We start from the raw sequence: 14,676 nt of genomic DNA, 5'->3' as shown, positions 1-14,676 counted from the left end.
ATTAGGCTTTCCCCATACAGTACGATGGCTGTCACTGCCAAAAATGTTTAGTTTTCTTTCATTACTAAATATAGCTTTCTTCCAAAGGTTATTGGTCTTCAATAGATGTGTTTTTGCAAACTTCAGATGCTTTTTCTGAATTTGCAAGCTGATGAACAGTTTCTCTCTAACAACGTTACTTTTATATCCAGCTTGTCTAATGGCATTTCGCACAGTTTCAGCACTTACACTTCTGCCTATGATTTGAAAAGGTTCTGCGACAAATTGGATGAACCGTATGGTCTCAGCAATCTAAAGGGAAGTGTAAAAATTTGGGTTTAGGTGGAAATTCCCTTTTCCAGCAGGACAACAACCCCAAACAGAATGCACGTAACGTCAAAATATGGTGCCGTTTTCATTGTAAACAGCAGTTACACAAACCACCGCAGTACCCCGACATCAATGCCATTGAATATTCTTGGGCCATACTCAAAAAAGTGGTTCAAAAACACAAAATTAGAAACAAAACTCATTTAAAACAAGTGGTGCAAGAAGAATGGGGTAAAATATCTTCAGATACCATTAAAAATTGGTGGAATCGGTACCATGACATTTAGAAGCCATTATAATAGCCAAAAGACATGCAACTTAATAGTGACACTTTGTTTCTGTGCGTGATATTGCAAAAATTTCATTGGTGTATTCTCAATTTTTTGAGGCAAAATTCTGCGTATGCTTATTTTAAATGCTTCTGAAACTTTTCAATTTAGAAGTTTTTCGTCGATTTTTCTTTATTTTTACTCTAAATTAAACCCTTTGTTATGTGTAAAAATAAAATCATGTTTGCACTTCCCGGTTATGTGTTATTTATATTGAAAGTCGGATTTATCAAGTAAAAGTAAGGTGTACTCTCAATTTTTTGAGCCACTGTACATATTCCTCCATTGTTAGCAGAGATAATTTTATGCTGTACTTGCTCCTTTCATTTTATTTTTTCGAATCCGAGAATTGTTTTACTGCCTGCTAAATAGGAGAAATCTGAATGTTCCGGTGCTTTCTTTATTCAGCGTCTGTATCTTGTATGGTTTCGTATAAAAGATACTTGAGATTACCTCAGATTTTATGTACTGAGAACGAATAGCACCATCGTATTCAAAACCAGATGTGTATTGTGTGAAGTAGAGAGGGGATTGGAGACACCTGTGGAATACAAAGGGTTGAGTGATTACTGCTTTATGGGTTGACAGTCAGGTGTTCCTCCTCGGTAAAGAAGAATGAATGTCGTATTTGTCTTTGATCTGCCTTTGGCACCTGGTTTCTTAATATATGTTTTTTTTTTAAAAGAAGAAGCAAAATGTTAGCTTTTAACGGTATCTTAAAATTTTAATTCAAAGTAGTGTTAATGAACTTTATTATCCAAGTGTACATTCCCATGTCTTGAATCTCTGATCAATTTCGTAATTGAATTTTTTTTTATGAAGTAGAATGTTATTTTCAAAAAAGCATCTTTTAAATTTAATTAAACATTGTGATTACAGAAACAGAGCCTTGTTGTCCAAATGTATATTCTAGCAAAAGAATTTAAAAAAAAAAAAATGCCTTCTACCATTCTTGTCTTGTTAGAATTTGTTAATACCGAATTAAAAAAAAAAAGGAATTGAATGTTACTTTCAAAAACTATTATTTAAAATTACGTAAAAATCGTGTCTATAAAACCAGAACTTCGTTATATGACAAAAAACTAATGCATGTGTATGAAAAAGAGATCGAGCAGAAAAATATTCAGGTCGGTAAAACTTTCAGATTTTAAATTGTTTTAGACTTCTTCCAAATTCTGGAATAAATTTTGCTAATAAATATATAAGAAAATTATAAGAAACTATTTTTAATTCAATTTCTTTGTATTTATCACATTTCATTCGCTTATTTACTCTCAAAACAAAGGACGTGGAAAATGTTACAGACAAACATGGGATGGGAAAAATTTGAAAGCCATGATATTGGTGCATCTTTTGAGGTGTGGAGATCGATGCAATGCGTATTTGGATTAAATTCTGATTTTCATTTTTAATTATATTATATAACAAGAACGTGAATTAAAAATTACCTTAAAATTAACTGGTTTAATGAGTTTCGTCCTTTAGAAAAGTTGTTGATTAATGTGACATTCTTTTAAATTATAAAAAAGAATATACATATATATAGTTCAAAATCCCCCCCTCCCCCCGTTATTTTACTATGAGATTTTGATAGGAATTTCTTCCGCATGTATCGATTTAGAACAGGGGAATTTAGTTATCTTTAAACGAATGTTGTAAGCATTAGGGATTTTTATCCCTTTACTTGACTCGTGAGAAAATGCTAAAACCATCACTTTTACAGAATTAATTTTGTAAAAATGAGAGAATTGGATCAGGAAATAAGAGAGCATTTAGAATGAAATTAATAGGATTAAATTAAGATAAAAAAAAATTTGGAAATCAGTTAGGTTTAAATTAGATTTTGAAGCATCATTACATATATAAATATATATACATTAAAATTCTGAAGCATGTTTTAGCGTAACAACTATTTGTGAATATCAGATATCTTTTTCAGTAATTCAGTAATCTTTTTCGGTAATTTTTAAGAGTAATTAGGTAAGAGATTTCTTGAGAAAAGCCAGTTGTTCTTTGTAACTTTTTAGGTTGTTCTAAACGAGCAAAATTATGAATAATTACAGGCTCCTTATTGCATTTCGTCACCGCCAGGGTAATAGAATTTTTCATAGATCCAATACAGAATATTTTGGGCCTATTTTTAGGGGTCTGGAATGCTAGATTATATGTCAGAAGCTGCAATGAAACATTGCGAACCCGCGTATTAATTAGAGTCGTACCTGTTTCAATCTATACCCCTAGCAGAAAAGGCAAAACTGTTCTTCCCCCCCGTTAAGTGTTACAATTTTCTAATTTTGCATGCTTTCTATGACACATCCCTCCCCCCTCGTAAAGCTATCTTCCCATTTGTTTGTGTTTTTACAAAGATTAACAAATTTTATAATTTGGTAAGTATATTTAATACAAATGATATATTTTTGAAAAAACTATATCTTTATGAACTATATTGATTAAAAATATCTTGTACAACGAATTAAACTAGTCTTTGAAATAAATCTGACATTAAAAAAAATCAGTCACTGATTTTTTTTTGCTTTTGTTTTTTCTAAAAGATTTTCTTATTAGATGACACACACACAGAAGAAGACAATTTTGGAAGAATCTTTCTGACTCCCGGTGTAAATTATAGCAACAAACTTTAACAAAGGTAATCTTTCGTTTTCGTATTTGAGGTCTTGGAGAGGTCACTTTCTCCCCTCCTTCCAGTAAATTCTTAATTATAGCCATAACAAATCCTGTTCATACTGCTATGTTCAGTGGTCACGGATGGTCAGCAATACACAAGAAGTACATCCCTAATTTTAATTGAAAAAAACTATATCGAAATTATCTTTAAATAGCTCCAAACAGACTTTATCTTGAATTAAAATGCTCAATTCATATATATTTAAGATATGCTATGTTCTCCTGAGAGGATCCTTGCATAAAAATTAAAAATCTTTGTATAACTTTATGAGGAGTAACGATGTCTGTCCTTGCACCAAGAAACTTAAAACTAGCTTTCACCCCTTTTGACCATAGGAAGAATGGATGAATAGTGTCTTGTTCTGATCCCCTAATTCGCTTGGTCTGAGAGGGGGAGAGGGACGATGCAGTTGTTCTCTGTACAAAATGGTCGGTCCTCATTCTTCCACTTGAGCCAACACTTCACACATCGGCTCGAACTAAATGAGTTTTCAGGAAGAAATGTCTGAAAGTAAGTTAACATTTTTATGAAATATTATTTTTTAAATAAATGAGCAATATTGATATGGAGAATAAAATATTTTATTTTGTTAAATTATCAATATTTTTATATGAGTTAGTTATTTGTGTTATAAAGGTAATAAAATAAAAACATAAAAAATTCAGAAAAAAATTAGAATTTGTAATTATTCTTTAGGAAAAAGCCAGTATATTTCGATTCTTTTTCTCACTGTATTTTTTATCATTTTTTTTCAATTCACTTCAATTCAAGATGTGATAACTGATCTTAAAAGTGAGAATTTAGAAATTTAGATATATTATAGAAGAAAATTTTAAAATTGTACTTCTTGTATAAGTTTATTTATATGCTTTAGTTTTTAAATGATCTATTATTAATCTGGGAAAATATAATGTATGTAGATGATGATTATTTACATACATTATACTTTGCCGGATAATTTCATTTCATTTATAATATTTATTAATTTATTTGATTTCATTTTATTAATAATATTTAATGCAATTTTTTTAGAGCTATAAAGGCTTTTCTTTTTTTTTTTTTTAAAAAAAAGATAGCACTTGATAGAAATTAATTTGAATTCAAATTGGAAATCAAGAATAATTGAATGATCGTTATTAAAGGCGCTTTTTATATGTTGAAAATAAGCGATAAAACTAAGGAACGTGATGCAGACTTTTTGCCATTTTCTGCCAAATCGTTCAAGCAATAGAAAACTCGCCAAATATTAACTAAAGAATACGCAGATAGGTTGCCATATTTAGTACTTTATCGCCTTCAAAAATAACGATTTGGCGATTGTATCATATTTTTTAGTTAAATATCTTTAAAAAAAACCATCAAAGAATTGCTTTAAAAAAAATTCTAAATTGTTATACGTTATACATTTTTTTAATGTAAAATGTTGTCGAAGCAGAAAGAAAAAATAATAATATAAAATTACCGCTTTATCGAACGACTTAAATTTAAAATTTTACTTATTTTAAACAGGTTAACTAAATTTGCTCTCAAATTATCGTATGTTGCTGCAAAATGTCAAATAGCGATCTGTCTAGGACAACGTCTGTCGATAGCAAAATGTCTTCAGCGATCCTGTCTGCTATATCATAATTCGCTTTGCTGTTTTCGTAGTTTTTGATAAACAACATTTTGATTTAATAACATCGATAAGAATAATTATAACTTGAGTTGATTTGTTAGCAAAATTCTACGAAAAACTTGTCAATTGCAGGAATTCGAATTTTTTTCCAACAGTATTTCGAACTGAATTTTATTTAGATTGCTAACAACTGTGTTTAAAAACATACACAAGAGCTTGTTGATACCAAAAGTTGATGAATATGACAGCTCTCTGTTGCCAATCTGTTTATCTATATGTATAAACCGTTTTCGCTGCTTCAGATAGGAGAAAATTAATCTAATCTAAAATAATCTTAAATCCAACAAATGAATTGATATTTTGGAATACAAATTAGTTAATTTATTATATACATGGAAAAATATAAATTGAAATTAAACTTTTATTTTATTTATTTATTTATTGGCTTTAAGAGAAAAGAAAAATCTCAATATCCATTTAATAAAAGAAAATATAAGTAAACATTTTAAATTGTTCGCCTAAATTTGTAAAAATACATTTGAATGCGTGTGATATATTTATTTTATAACTTGTATTTTTTGTAAATTTGGAATAATATTAGTAATTTTTATGTTATCTTATCTCAGAAAGGCATATCATTGCAGAAATAGAATTCTGTATGCAGGTGCAAACGATTTTGCTATACTCTGTTTCACCCTAACTTGGCAGTAGTGTATATTCTAGGCATGCCGAATCGCAGCCGTCGTCAGGGGAACAGGGTTACTTTAAAGCACAAAGTTACTAGAAATGCAGATCGCTGGCGAAACTTTATCTCTCAAATTTTTCACCAAATAGTAAATATTTATTTACTTTATCATATTATCACTTTATCGGAGAATTAGTTGTTTCCTTATTTTCATTATTTTTTCAATATTATTGACACATTATTTTAATAAATCATTAAAGTTATTTCCTTTCGTTTCACCGTTTCTCAAAAGAAAACAATATATCTTTCAATATTCTGTAAAGCTTAGTTCGGCTAATGTTTTTCGAAAAGATATCTGTATCATCGTTCACATCTTTTAAAACTTTATCTAATGTTGAGATCTCATTTCTGCGAAAAAAAAATGCATGGATTTTTCGTCAAATACAGAATAATGTAAAATCATCATATTTTACAAGACCTGAATGTTTATCTGCTGAGCCTGGTCGCTTCTTTCCAGGGTACTTAAAGGATGCCTTTATTTCTTTTTTCAAAAGGAAAACCGTTCATTGCGAAACATGTGTAAGATGCGAAACTTTATCGACGATTTTATTGATAGAATCTTAAGGGTTTTCTCGGAGTCGAGAATAAACATTTAATATGTTTCTGCGTGCTACACTTTTTGTTGGTTTCACTCGTCTTGAAGGTGTGCACAGCGTAGTCGATGATAACACTTTCTCTTTTTCAAACATTTTAGAAGTTAATAGAAATGACGAATCGAATAAATATTCACCAAACAAAACTAATAACTACTAATACGATTAATAGTATCAAAAATATCAGCTGCTAAAAAAGCGAGAATAAAAAAGTACGGAAGATGATAATGGTTGCGAACTGAATGAAATTGAGTTGGCGGAGACGTAAAAGAAAAGCGCGCCAAATATTTGACCTTGAAGACCGGTTCTAGCCAAAGTAGAATTCATTATGTCAATCTTTTAGTTTTATTCGTTCGCTTTATTGACAAAATACTTAACATATAAGCACTTCTAACTTGAGAATAATTTTAAATACATATTGATAAAAAAGGATTTCTGTAATTTATGATATTATTTGATAAATTTCTGCGCATTTTAACTATTTTAAAGTCGGAATTGATGGGGAACTCTTTCCCAACGCGGAGCGTCACATTCTCTACCTTTTACAATACTGCCAAGTTAGGGTGAAACAGAGTATAGATGAAATTAAAATTTTATCTGCGTTCAGAAATGCAATAAAAAAACAGCAAAATTGGTTATTTTGGATTGTTGTTTCTTTAAAACGTACAGTTATTTGTGATAAATTATAAACAATAGTTTATTTGTTTGTTTTTTTTACATTGCTCCAAGCATTTTGTATGAGAAATCTTATTTTTTTTTGAGAGGAAAAATTTACAAAATTCATCAAACTATTATGAAACTTCATTTCTCATTATAAAATAAATGATAGAGAATTCTGACGAATTTTCTATTCACTAAATTTTTTTAAATTTGTGCTTGATTTAGAATACTAACGAAAAAGAATATTTTTAAAGGAAAACTAAATATTTCTGCCATAAGTAAATAAAAGACAGCTCTAGGAAGAACAGAATTTTTAGTGCAACCAAGTCTAAAGTAGGAAGAAATACTCAAGGTCAAGGTCGCTGCCTGTGAAGAAAACTGGTTCAAGGACAAAAGAAACCATAAAACGTGTTTTTCTTAGACGGGCATGGGGGGCTTGGCTGGAATTGAGGGGTCAAGAACGACCTTTTCACCTCTTTTGAAAGAGGAGAAAAAGGGAAAATATTGCCCCCAACCCATCGAATTGCATTTTCAAGGTTGGTTGGTTGGTTGCCAACCAACAAAGTATATATCGATTTACATGGAGTGTACCAAGGGAAATTGTTCAAATCTACAGAAATCCACAAACCGACTTTATCAAAAGTTACTAAATCCGCATCAAATAATATTTTATAAGTTCTAAACGTCAGAAAAGAATTTGTTCAGCTAGGAGCTTAGCAAATTTTACTCCATTTTCTGGACCAAATAAGTAAAATCCCATAAAGAAAAAAAACTTAAAGTAATTTTTTTTTTTTTTGTCGATAAACATAAGAAAAGCCAATAATTATGTTGTGCAATAAAGCATCGACTTTTACTTGGATCATAAAATCTAAAATATATCGTAAAGGGCATCAGATTTTTCAATAAAATTTTTGACATTTCTCAACATGTATAGCAGTAAGATTATTATAAAGAAATTTTTAAAGCTCTTTTTACTGTGTTAAGATTATTTAGAAAGGTTTTTGATATAATGTAAATTTTATAGAATAGTTCAATGCACATTGTTCCTAAGTAGTCTTTTTTTTTTTTTTTTTTTTTTTTTTTTGTTAGCTCAAGATTTTTGAAAGGCTTAAAAAAACTCTTTTAATGTTTTAGAGGGGTTTTTTTTTTCGTATTCCGCAAATCAGTTTCAATTGAATAAATCAGTAATGATGTTCGAACATAGCAGGGAAATGTATTATCTTTTTCTTTTCGGAATCTCGTAGACGTCTTGTTAATAATTGATTCTTAGTTGGAATTTATTATATTACATATACATACACATTTTATTTTTCACATATAAAAATTAAAGAAACACGGATAAATTTAATTTAAAAAATTAAAATTCATTTTAAACAGTTTTTTTTTATTTTGAATTTGAATTAATCAGTATAAATATATTTTACCGACTTAATTTAGCCTTAAGTTAAAAACTTAACGTTAAGTACAAATGATAAAAAAAATCAAATGGGAACCTTTCATAATTAATCAAATAGCAGCTTCAAATCAGGTTTCTAATTAAATTATTCAGAGTTCAGGTTCAGAGAATCAGCTCCAATAATTTATAAACCCATTTTCCACCAACAAATGGTAAGCCTTATTCTCACTTTAGATTGGCGAATTTTAGCAAAGTGGTTTGTAGTACTTCGAAACAGATAAAAATAGAAACAGAATACTTTCTGAAATAATATACAGAATTGAGAAATAATTTCTTCCATTTGTGTAGTTTTTATCTATGTTAATAGTACAGACGAACATGTTTGTATCGGCATTCTACAGGATAAACCACTGACAATGATATACTTCAGAAGCTAGAAGTCAACTCTGAACGCTTTTTAAAATTTAATGGTTATTTAAAATAAGTAAAAATTAAATGAAACGTTGATGATATTTCACCAAACACAATAATATGTTCAAATATTGCCTATAATATGAACTCATTTTTAATAAATTCAGATTCAAAGCTAAAAGTTTGAAATATTTATTGATGTTTCTAATTTGTGCAGTTAGTTAAACCCGCCTATTCCATATAACCTCAATGATCACAGGTGAATAACTTTTAAGCCCTCGAATTCACCTTGAGTATTCACAACTGAGTATTACGCAGTGAATCAGAAAAATTACAAAAAATTGATGCATTAAATGAGATTTACGCTATTTATTTGAAGATATATTTTTTTAACTATTGTATACAAACAGCTGTACACCGTTGATTTATATAAAGAAATTATTTGTCGAGATTCTTATTTAAAATATTACTTCATTATTTTCATTGTTATTATAATTTTTCATTATTTTTATTTTATTTATAGTAATTAATTTCTGTTTATTAAGTAATTAGAGATTATTTTTGAAAAGTTAACAATTTAAAATAAATCTCTGCGATAAAGATAATCTATCCGTTTTTAATTTTAAAAATTGTTGTATAACGTTATTTTCCGTTTTATCTTTTTGAATATAAAATACACACACACACACACAAAAAAAATGATGTAATGCACAAAAAATTCAAAATTAAAATTTTGAAAAATCTTATTCATTTAGGGCCACTTTTGTTCGAAAAACACAATTTTTAATTATGTTTGTCTGACAACATGTCTATGAAGTCGTTTCTATGTCCATAAAGACGATACCTCAAAAACACTTAGAGCTTGACAGATGAAATTCGTTATGTGATTTTTACATTAAATTTTAGATTTTTGTCAAATTTTGAGTGAAATCGATTCAGACGAAGTTTATCTCTTCGACGAATATAAATTAGTACGCGATAATTACAAAATGAAGAGAGTTTGATGGAAAAAACAAAATAGCGCAGAATTTTGACATCCAAATTATAACTCCTTATTAAATTTTGGAAGAAAGCTATTTCATGCCAATACCATGAAAGGCGTTCTGTGGCATTACAAGTTTGTTAGAGAATATGCCAAAAAGTTTTGTGGAAACATCTTCTGTTGATTAAGATCATTTTTTATCTTAATTTTTTTAGGTAGACGAAGAGAAACAGTCAAGCTTCTCATGAAAAAAGCACCTGACCGTGTACCTGTGAGTAACTTTATTTATTTGCTATTATCTTACTTGTAGACTTAATGTTCATGATACAGAAGAGCACGGAATAATATTTCCCACTTCGGAAATAAGTTAAAATGAGCATATCAGTATAAAATGAGTATATCAATGGTATAAATAATATAGAAGTGTTGAATAAGATAAAAATAGGACCGCACTAGGTCCTATAGGAGACCTTTGGTATGTCAAATTTCAAGGTTCCGTTTGAACTTCCAAGCCTGAAAGAAAATGTGAATAATTTTACTTTAATCTCTAAGCAAGCAATTTTTAATAGCTGTTTGAAACGATTAATTAAGGAATAGCTTCAAGAATAATCGGATTAAGTCACCTCTACTTAAAAATTAAATTAGAATTTAAATTAAAGAATTGCAAAGAATTTTAAAATTTGTCGAAGCTATTGACGAATGAGCCATTCAGCCAGCTGTGGAAAAGACTGAAACACATTGAAGGCAAAATTCAAAGTACGAAGAAAGAATCTTAAAAACAATGCTCTAAAATTTTTCTTAATTGAATTTGAATAAGAGCGAGTAGATGACTCTTATAAATCAAGTGAAAGCTAGAAATTAGATTATTCTATAAATTTGCCCCTCAAAAACGTCTCTAGTCATACCCCTATTCCTCCAAATCGCGAGGTTGCTTATTTTACAATCCGATGTTGAAGGTAAAGATGTTTATATACATAAAATTGCTGTTATACAAATTTATATATTATGTTATCTAAATAGACATAAAATTATGAACTTGAATAAGATACTTCTTTTGCTAAAATTGAAATAGGTATTAATGCACCATGTAAATAAATAAATAAGATATAACTAAGAATATAAAATATTTATAAGATAAATTATATTAATCGTAACCACAAGTTTATTATATCATAAGCATTATTACAAAAAATCAGTAAATCTGTAAAATTAATGGGCCCGATGTTGTGGACAAATGGTGAAGCAGTTCAGCAGGGTAAATAACAAAGAACGGTGCTTTATACAACACGAACATACAGTCAGCAAAACGCAATCGAAGCACATAAAAGAACAGCAGCACACAAACAGCTAATCAGTAGTAACAGCAAAAGAACTCAGACTTTCGATCCGGCTATTGACAGGCTACTCAACACCATACTCAATGCTGGACTGACTCCAACTCTGCCTAGTGCCATTTTATAATTTCCTTGCCAAGGCTAAGAAGGTTCTAGAAGGATCTTCATAACGTCCTTTCTAATGAGCATACACCAATATTCCTGTAGATTCTGGAATCTTCTATTTTTCGCAAAGGACAAAGATTGTTTTAACAACATCCACCATCTCTATCTGTAAAAAGGCTTTCCTTACCATAAGACCTTCCGCATTGAGAAACATTACAAATTCGTAACAGTATATATTTTTAGATTAAATAAACCTATAGAATAGGTTATACAGAAAAGAATATTTGACTCTTTATTAAAAATATATCAATATTTTAAGAAATAAATACATGCAGTAAATAAAACAGAAGCTAAGAGTTGGAATTAATCTATACAATCAAGAATGGTGGAAATTGTGTTGCAAAATCATACTTTTTTTAAGGTCCTGATTTGCGAAATTTTAGGTTGTTAACCAGAGAATACAAGGTTTTTTCTTCTTCTTTTATCATTGCTCTTTGCCCCTGAATTTTTTTTTTCAATTGGGACAGACTCACTAAAATTTTTAGCTTTCTGTATGATGAGGCGCTATATTGCTTTTGTCCAAGGTTCTGTAATGTTTAAGACTGCCCTGTTACCAATTCTTTTCGTGTAATAATTAAAATATGCTTAATGATTTTTTTTTATTTTTTTATCCAGGTTGTAATTACTCGAATGTCATCTGCAAGCAATTTACCGCCTCTGAAACCATCTAAATTCTTACTCAGAAATGACATGCTAGCTATACATCTTTTCAATTTGATTCGGTAAGTTCCCCATATATTATAGTAAATATTCAGAGTCAGAAGTCTAATGATAAGTATACAGGGCTGAATTAAGCCTTCGAGAAAAATTAGAAAGGGGAAAAAAAAAAAAAAAATCGAGTTTATTTCTTATCTCAAACTTTCAAAACCTGTAACTTTAAAATTCATTTTACTATTTTTATCGATTTTAATTTTAACTCTGTGAAAATAATCTTAAATAGCAAATTTCAAAAAACTGTAATAACAAAATACTGAGTTGCATATCACATACTAAAAAGTTAATTTATTATATTGTAACGTAATTAAATAAAACAATAATATCGTAAAAATTTGAAAGTGTGTTAGCCTCTTAATTTGTAAGATCCCTTGGCAATTGCCTGAGTATGCTTTCTTTGTTTATTTAATAATCTAAACCCAAGTATGCATGCTTCGAGAATCCATCAAATATCAACTTATGTATTTTCATTTTCTCTTATTTGTTCCCTAACGATATGGTAATTGGCTCTCGTCTCCGTGGGGGTACAGAAATGATGTAGGACCGACTATCCCCTACCGATGATGGGATATACCATACGGAAAGGAGGTCTCAACCATAGTTCCCGTCCATGCTGTTGCAGCGTTCCGATTATTTAATATTTCCGAAGGCCTTCGGTTAGATCGGAGTAGTTGTTTATGGTTTACTTTCTTTTATACAACAAATAATTATATAAATTTTATACAACAATCTTATATTATAACAAAAGTATTATAATAATTAAGAAAATTTGTTCCCGGGATTTCGATAAGTCTTCAAGTTTCTGAAATATCGGAGTCCAAAAAACATTTTTTCCACAAATACTCCTTTTCTCCCTGACAGTCTGTGAACACAATATCCTAAACAGAGGAAATAGTCTCCCGGAAACCAGCTAGCATATTCTCTAGCAAGACATAAATCCACACACACGCCCCTCTTATCCTTATAAAAATTTTGGACCATGGGGAAGAAAAAATCTGAACACAAGAGTGGACTGATTTTTATTTTTAGATTTCTACAAAAAAGCCTTTTGTGACTCGTGTGGAAATGCATTTTGGGATTTTTTTTTTTTTTTTCTTAATTGATTTGAGAACAACAACAAAAAAAAGTCCCTCTGACTCAGTGCTACAATTTTAGATTTTAATTAAAGATCACATACCAAATTTCATTTGTCTATGCCAAGGCGTTTTTGAATGATCTGGTGTTTACTTGTATTCGAAGGAACAGAGGCTCAGTCCTTTGACCGATTTGGTTCAAAAATGGATGTAAAACTATATTTTAGATGCTAAAACTGTGCATTAAATTTTATAATATCTAGCTCATAACTTTTCGCTGTTGAATAAAAATATTGAATAAAATAGTGTGCTGAAACTGTTTGTATATAAAAAAAAAGTTTATTGCGAATTACAAAGTCTATACATTACGAAATAAAAGCGGAAGTCAAAATCTTAAAACGGATTGAATGACTGGTGAAAGCACATGCTTGAATGTTCTAACGGAGAATTTGAATCCCATCATAGCATTTCAAAACATTGTTTCAGATAGTGTATCAAATTAAATAAAAATTTGTATGAAAATAAAATTTATATCATAAAAAAGTAATTTTTTGGCATTTTTGGCATACAAAAAGCATTTTTATAAGGAATCGTTTTGAAAAATATGTAGGCATTTGTAGGAAGATTTCCGTAGTCAGGTCATAACGATTACAGCTGGACTTAAGATTAATATATGGGCGTCAAAATAAGACAATATTTCTCGCCAAATATAATCTTACAATTTTTTATTGCAACCTCAAAAGCCGTTTATTAGCATTTATAGTATATACCCAAGATTGCAGACTGTTAGAGAGTTTTTTTGGATGATTGGCACGATAAACCACCCATTAATCTTAAGTCTTAACACAATTATCTGGCAATGGTTATGAATATTTTTGCACTTGATTGAACTTTTTGTTTTAAGTAGGTTTCTTGATTTCTTTTATATCTTCTTGCCTATGACTGAATGTCCTCTTTGGTGACTTGAGGAACTGTCTTCAGAACACATTTAATAATATTTTGCAGCTCCGGAGCATTTGATTCAGTACAGCTGTAAAAATGTTCAATGAATGAAGCAATATGAAATTTGTATGATGTTTTGCTTACATTTGACTGCTGCCATTCGACAATTAGTAATAAGCTCCATTTCTGTGCCACGTACGTTAGCGTTTTTATATATAAATATTTTACTCCTTGTGAATAAATTCATCTAAATATTATTTCTCAGGTGCAAACTAAACCTTATGCCAGAGGAATCTATTTACCTCACTACAAATGGGATCATGATCTCCCCATCAATGCATATCTGCGAGTTATATAAAGAGGGACATGATGAGGATGGAATACTCTACATAAAATATGGAAGTGAAAATGTTTTTGGATGATGACTACATGCCATTTGGTAGTTCGTAAAAACAAAAGCAAACAAACAAACAAAAGAAAAAAAAAAGGTATGTATGTCTCTTTGTTTGATATTAATTATTGCAGAGCCAGCCTTTGAACCTTTTTTACCAATTTGATACTTCCGGCTCAATTTAGTAGCATAAGCAAGTTTGGTTTAGTTTAGTTATATTAACATCCCGTTGTAAAGCAACACTAGGGCTATTTTGGGACGGACCTCGTAATTTTGAACCGCGGTCAGATGACGAAGTAGCATAAGCAAAGGAAGACAAATAGTATAC

General features: G+C 29.7%; 1 protein-coding gene across 1 annotated transcript; it reads left to right on the top strand.

Annotated features, from left to right (window-relative positions):
- Positions 1-3,732: 3,732 nt before the first annotated feature.
- Positions 3,733-14,380, top strand: LOC129989493 (microtubule-associated proteins 1A/1B light chain 3B-like). Its single transcript, XM_056098065.1, has 4 exons — positions 3,733-3,834; positions 9,945-10,000; positions 11,844-11,950; positions 14,223-14,380. The coding sequence occupies exons 1-4, from the start codon at positions 3,807-3,809 to the stop codon at positions 14,377-14,379; spliced, it is 348 nt and encodes a 115-aa protein (XP_055954040.1). The 5' UTR covers positions 3,733-3,806; the 3' UTR covers position 14,380.
- Positions 14,381-14,676: the final 296 nt, after the last annotated feature.

This window comes from Argiope bruennichi, chromosome 10, assembly GCF_947563725.1.
Source record: "Argiope bruennichi chromosome 10, qqArgBrue1.1, whole genome shotgun sequence".
NCBI classification, from domain to species: domain Eukaryota; kingdom Metazoa; phylum Arthropoda; class Arachnida; order Araneae; family Araneidae; genus Argiope; species Argiope bruennichi.
This window is presented reverse-complemented; position numbering and strand designations above follow the sequence as displayed.

Bases quoted from the DNA above. Each gene is read 5' to 3' on its own strand.
- LOC129989493 (XM_056098065.1), top strand. From the start codon at position 3,807: ATGAGTTTTCAGGAAGAAATGTCTGAAA. The intron at 10,001-11,843 runs GTGAGTAACTTT...TTTTTTATCCAG, and splicing joins AAGCACCTGACCGTGTACCT to GTTGTAATTACTCGAATGTC. The intron at 11,951-14,222 runs GTAAGTTCCCCA...ATTATTTCTCAG, and splicing joins CATCTTTTCAATTTGATTCG to GTGCAAACTAAACCTTATGC.